Below are 5,417 nucleotides of genomic sequence, written 5' to 3'. Positions count from 1 at the left end.
CGTGCCAATTCTTCTTGATTTTGATACGAGTCTTGCTCAAGTAATGCCTCCAATTCTGCATCTTCGAAAATCTCTCTTCCACCGCTATGCCGGTCTTCGACGTCAAAATCACCGTTCTTGAAGCGTTGAAACCACTCACGACATGTTCTTTCACTAATAGCGGCCTCACCATAAGTATTTGAGAGCAATCGATGAGCCTCAGCCGCAGATTTCTTCATATTGAAGCAAAAAATTAAAATCTCCCGCAAATGATGAGAATTTGACTCGTAAACTGACATTTTCAATCGAGAATAACTTTATGATGCAGACACAAATCGACTAATGTTTCTATGGGGTTATGTTGACAGATGCCCAAGTTTATTGTATGACGTCTATGATCTATTTATTTCGACCACCACTTACCGCTAAAGCCATCTATAGGAAAACGGCGGAAGCAAAGTTGTACATCTAATAATAAACACTATCTGTTGACTCCACCATTTATTGTTCTTGGATTGAAAACTATTTAGAAAATTCATTATTAGAAAATTCATTATTAGATCATGCCTGTAATCATTGTAAAACAAGATTTTAGAATTTTTGTCTTTAAGTTTCATTGAGATGAGCTTTTAAACTTTATTTATTATTTAATAAACAAATATTTAGCAATAAATTCTTCATGTAGTGATAAAGTAAGATGCTAATAGAAAAATACAGGATATGTTGACAGAAGTTAGATTTGATGATCGTAAAACCATAAGGCATGGAAATCTTAATATGAGATATCCAGGATATTCCTAATATGAAATAATCAATGTTCCTATGTCATAGTGAAAATTGCTAAAATATAAATGTTATTGTACAATAACAAAAAGATAACCGGAGTGAACGTCGAGTGCCTGCGATGCTTAATTCCAACTACCTAAAGACGAGTTTTGGGAATCTATCGCTCACTTTTCATGCACTGGCTGTATTTGTATTTTAAAAATATTAAAGTTTTTTAATTGCAATACTGATATACTTTGCGTTTTACTATCGATTTCTCGGGGCATCTCATATTAGAAGCACAATTTTTTGACTTTGCACTTTTTACATTTCTTTAATTTTCAAAAAAAAATGGAAAAATGGAAATTTGAATTAAATTTTATATAACATTATTAAATCTTAAAGCTTATTAAATTCTTTTCAAAATCACCTATTATTTGTTTTAATTCTGCCATAGGTTTCTAGCATTTACTTAAAATGAACTCGGAATCTCATAATAGGGATCTTTCCTCTACATTATGTATATAATGTATATAATGTAACTAATAAACTGTCTAAAATCTTTACAGTATCACTCGCTGTGAAATTTTACTCTCAAAGATAAAAAATTGAGTTACTCTTTTTCAAGACGCTCAATTTTTACTCTTTAGAATAAAATTCTACTCCAAAGGATTTGGAAAACATATATCTAATCAATTAATTTATATAGATAAAATAATTTTAATTCATATACTAGTATATATATATATATATATATGTATATATATATATATATAAGCACGTGATACATTAATCCTGCGATATTCTAGTTAAATTTCTCTCTTCCCATCACTATACTTCAATGACTTAAATAGGAAAATTTAATTACCTTAATGTACGCGCTGGTCGTTGGTGCGGATGGATTAACTTCCGAGGCCTTTAATCGAAGCGCATAATTTCCAGCCAGTCCAAAAAATTCACATTTCAATTTGACGATCTTCGACGAAGTGAAGCCATTTATTTCTTCGTAATAGAGCACCTAGGCAAGTTCGAGGAACATAAGAGATTGGATTTCGTAACGTTCTCGTTTCATGTGACACTCCCTTTATTAAATGTAGCGCTTACTTGCATGCGACTGTTGTTCTGTGGATCGCAGGCGGCCGCGGTAGTACCGCAATATATGAGTTGCAAAATATAAGCTGCCACAGGAACACCATTAGCAGGTATACACGAGATTCCCTTGTACTTTATAGTAGCTATTATCGACTGATTAGGATATGTACCAAAGTGTTGGGATTCCAAAAGCAAAGAAGGGGTTGGCCACTTTACATCTAAGGCACTGCTCATCTATGTTTTACATTCCAATTAGATAATACTTCTTCAAACGGTATATTAATATTATAAATACAACGTTTATTATGATTCTTTTATAATTTCTTTCGTGTCTTCAAAAAAAATGTATGAAGTGAGATTTCAGAGATGAAGAAAATTGATTTCTATATACTTTTTATCAATCTTGAATTTTATCTTAATTCATATTAATCAATATTAATGATTTCGCAATCTCTTTAATTTAATTGCTAAAGAAGATTTTATAATGTAATGGCTAAAAATAATCAATAATTCTAAAGGTATAATGTAATAAATTATGCAATTATTGTTAAAATTATTATAGTTGTATGTATGTTAAAATTATTATAGTTGTATATATTAAATTAATTAATACATCTGATATTATAAATGCAATCTTAATTGTAAAAATAGTATACCCACCTCAATTTCAGGCAGCCCAGCAATGGCAGTGTTATGTCTGGCAGCCACGGTTGAGAACTTGTACTGAAGTCGTAGTGTATAAATTCCGCCACGCGAGAAAACACCACAAGGTATTATCACAGAAATATTCTCACCCTTATGCGGCAAGGTATCCAGAGGAAAATCACCAATCAATTCCGACGTGAGGCCATCAACGTACAGTATTCTAAAATTAATACGTGAATTGAAGTGCGATATATGTAATATATGTGTAATATAAATGGAATCATTTATATTACGATATATTTATATGTCGATAGTAACAAATTAATTTTAGTTTTCCGAAACTCGACATAGGAAGGACAAGTTTATTATTGTTCATTTATAATTCAATCCATTTATGAAGAATAAAATAAAATATTTGTGAAAATAATTACATAAGTGGAACAATTAGATCGATGAAAAATAAATCAAATAATAAAAAGAATCCTATTTTCAAAACGGATCTTGGGAATTAATAATATTACATACAAATTTGAAAATACATTTTTGGTGCTATAAACTGCGCATCAATTCAATTTGTTGAACTTAAATCATAAACTGAAGTTGGAAATATTTATGAAAATGATCTTGCAACTACAGATGCTTTTATCTCTTTTATGATTATTTTACTTTAATGTTTGCTTATTTAAGGGTGCATGTAAAATATACAACTAAATATTTCAGGGCGCCGCGACAACGTGCGTGTTTGTTAAGTTTTATGACTCTTTTACATACCTAAGCACAAGCGGTTCGTGACCCGCGTTAACTTTCTCTCTTTTTGGTTCGATTGTTTCTTTCTCGTCTTTTCTTGCGCCATTTGTACCGTTGGTGGACATGATATTTGTAGATATCGTAAAAGATTCTATTTCTGCCGAATCCAAAATAAAAACGGTTACGTCTCCGGACAATACCGTGTGGGACGGAGGAGCAACAACTTTTAATAGTATCGGCTCCTTCGCGTCTGTCATCGATCTTGTGATACCTAAAACCAGTAAACACGAATATCTAAAGTTGCACAACTTTATGTCAAACCTTTTTTAATAAAAAAAAGAGACGTTAATAATTATCTATAAATTAATTTAAATAATTATGTTTGAACAATTATATATAATCTGATATACAAATGCAAGTGCTCAGTATTGTTCATATGATTGGAGCTAAATTATTAAAATTAACTCTAAAATTAACTCTTTAGCTGCAACTGATGAAGACTCTGAGTACGAAATGTCTTACGATAGTGTCTATTTTTAAATGGATCTAATTTTAAGTAATTTTTTAGCCTATTTTTGAATATATTGTCCTAATTTTTAAAAAATTTCTTTTTGCTCATTTATTGATTGTTACTTGATTGTGATTTACTAACTTAGCTCTCTCTTATCTTAATATAATTTTTATTTAATTTAATTTAATTACTAATTGTTAATATAATGTATATAATATAATATAAAATTAATATTATAGTAAAATTATGATTCTCAATTATGTCTTATTCTTATAGTAGAATCTTGCATTTCTTTTACGTCTGTGTGAAAATTAAAATCTATGTTATCAATACCGCATCTCAGAAGAAGGATGATTAATAATCCCAGTGATGACCATTCGAATGTCCAATTCATGTCCGGCTCTTCATTGATGATCGCCAGGGCTTAACCGAGATATTTCGGTGCCCCAGAAAATATAACAAATTTGCGTATTTATTCTGTTAATAATAATAAAATGCTTAAGTTAGAGTTAAACTGTTAAATAAATTAGACTAATATTATAAAATAAGTTAAAGCAAAGTAGAGCATACTAGAGATTACGTTTAAAGAAAATAAACCAGAGTAACCTAGATTACGTCGGAATAATAAAGCTCCTGGAAAGCTCCTTTAACCTCGATGATAACTATCGAACATGCGATTGAGGCATTAAATTCTTAAAAAATTTATTTTTGTGTAATTAAAATTAAACATTAAGATACTATAATATAAACTGAATTTTTAATTCTATTTTTAGTATTCTTGTCTTAATACTAAAAAGTCACAAAAAATTAATAACATATATTACTGATAATATTCTTTTCTTGGATATTATAATTTCTAATTCTTTTAATAATAACATTATTTTAATTGTGAGCACTGTAAATAAAGCTTTCTATAAAATTATCTTTTAAATATAATATAATTTATATGTGTATTTAAAATCTTTATTTATTGATTTTGACTTTAATTTTAGCTAAGAAATTAAATTTATTTAAATATAAAATAAACATTTAATAATTAAAAAATTAATAAATTTATGATTTTTGGTCTAAGCTTTTGCTAAATTCGTCTAGTTCTAATTATCTTATTTTTGCGATATATATTAATGCAAGGCACATCGTCGATTTACTTGCTTTATAGATGCAAATAAGTTAACGCTGCTATAGTAGCATAATTTTGCTTTGGGCCAACGATCAAAGTCACACCGAGCGGTGTGCGTTTTGCATCCCCGTTCCGCTTCTGAAAATCTGCAGCCCTGTATAATTGCACATGTTGAACCCTTAGAGCAACCCCGCATCGCTTCTCGGAGGGAAATCGAAATCGGGCATCGTCCTTTCGCGTCGGTATCGATCGGCTCCTAGCGTGCACGTTTCAGAAAATGCATATACGCGTCTGTATAACGCCGACCGCATTAAAAGATATGAGATGTTTTATATTTTTAATATGATATTTGCAAAATTAATACAGAGAATAGAGATTGCACAATTAACATTTACAAACTTAATAAATTATATATTTAATATAGAATTCTATTTTTGCCGCACATTTAAAATGTGATAAATAAAAATAGATTTTTAAAAATAATCTTTTATACTGCAATTTTTACATTTTTTATATTCTATATTGAAATAATTCATTAAATAATTTTTATCATAGATA

General features: G+C 29.4%; 1 protein-coding gene across 1 annotated transcript in view; it reads right to left on the bottom strand.

Moving 5' to 3' along the window:
* LOC108688936 overlaps positions 1-4,133 on the bottom strand; it is an 11,440-nt gene extending 7,307 nt beyond the window's left edge. The window contains exons 1-5 of the mRNA XM_018195488.1: positions 4,073-4,133; positions 3,253-3,499; positions 2,497-2,701; positions 1,849-2,070; positions 1,613-1,762 (exon numbers count right to left, since the gene is read on the bottom strand). Coding sequence (XP_018050977.1) covers positions 1,613-1,762; positions 1,849-2,070; positions 2,497-2,701; positions 3,253-3,499; positions 4,073-4,133 — 885 coding nt within the window. The remainder of the gene's footprint in view (positions 1-1,612; positions 1,763-1,848; positions 2,071-2,496; positions 2,702-3,252; positions 3,500-4,072) is intronic.
* Between the last annotated feature and the right edge of the window lie 1,284 nt (positions 4,134-5,417).

This window comes from Atta colombica, unplaced genomic scaffold (genome assembly GCF_001594045.1).
Source record: "Atta colombica isolate Treedump-2 unplaced genomic scaffold, Acol1.0 scaffold25, whole genome shotgun sequence".
Lineage (NCBI taxonomy): Eukaryota > Metazoa > Arthropoda > Insecta > Hymenoptera > Formicidae > Atta > Atta colombica.
This window is presented reverse-complemented; position numbering and strand designations above follow the sequence as displayed.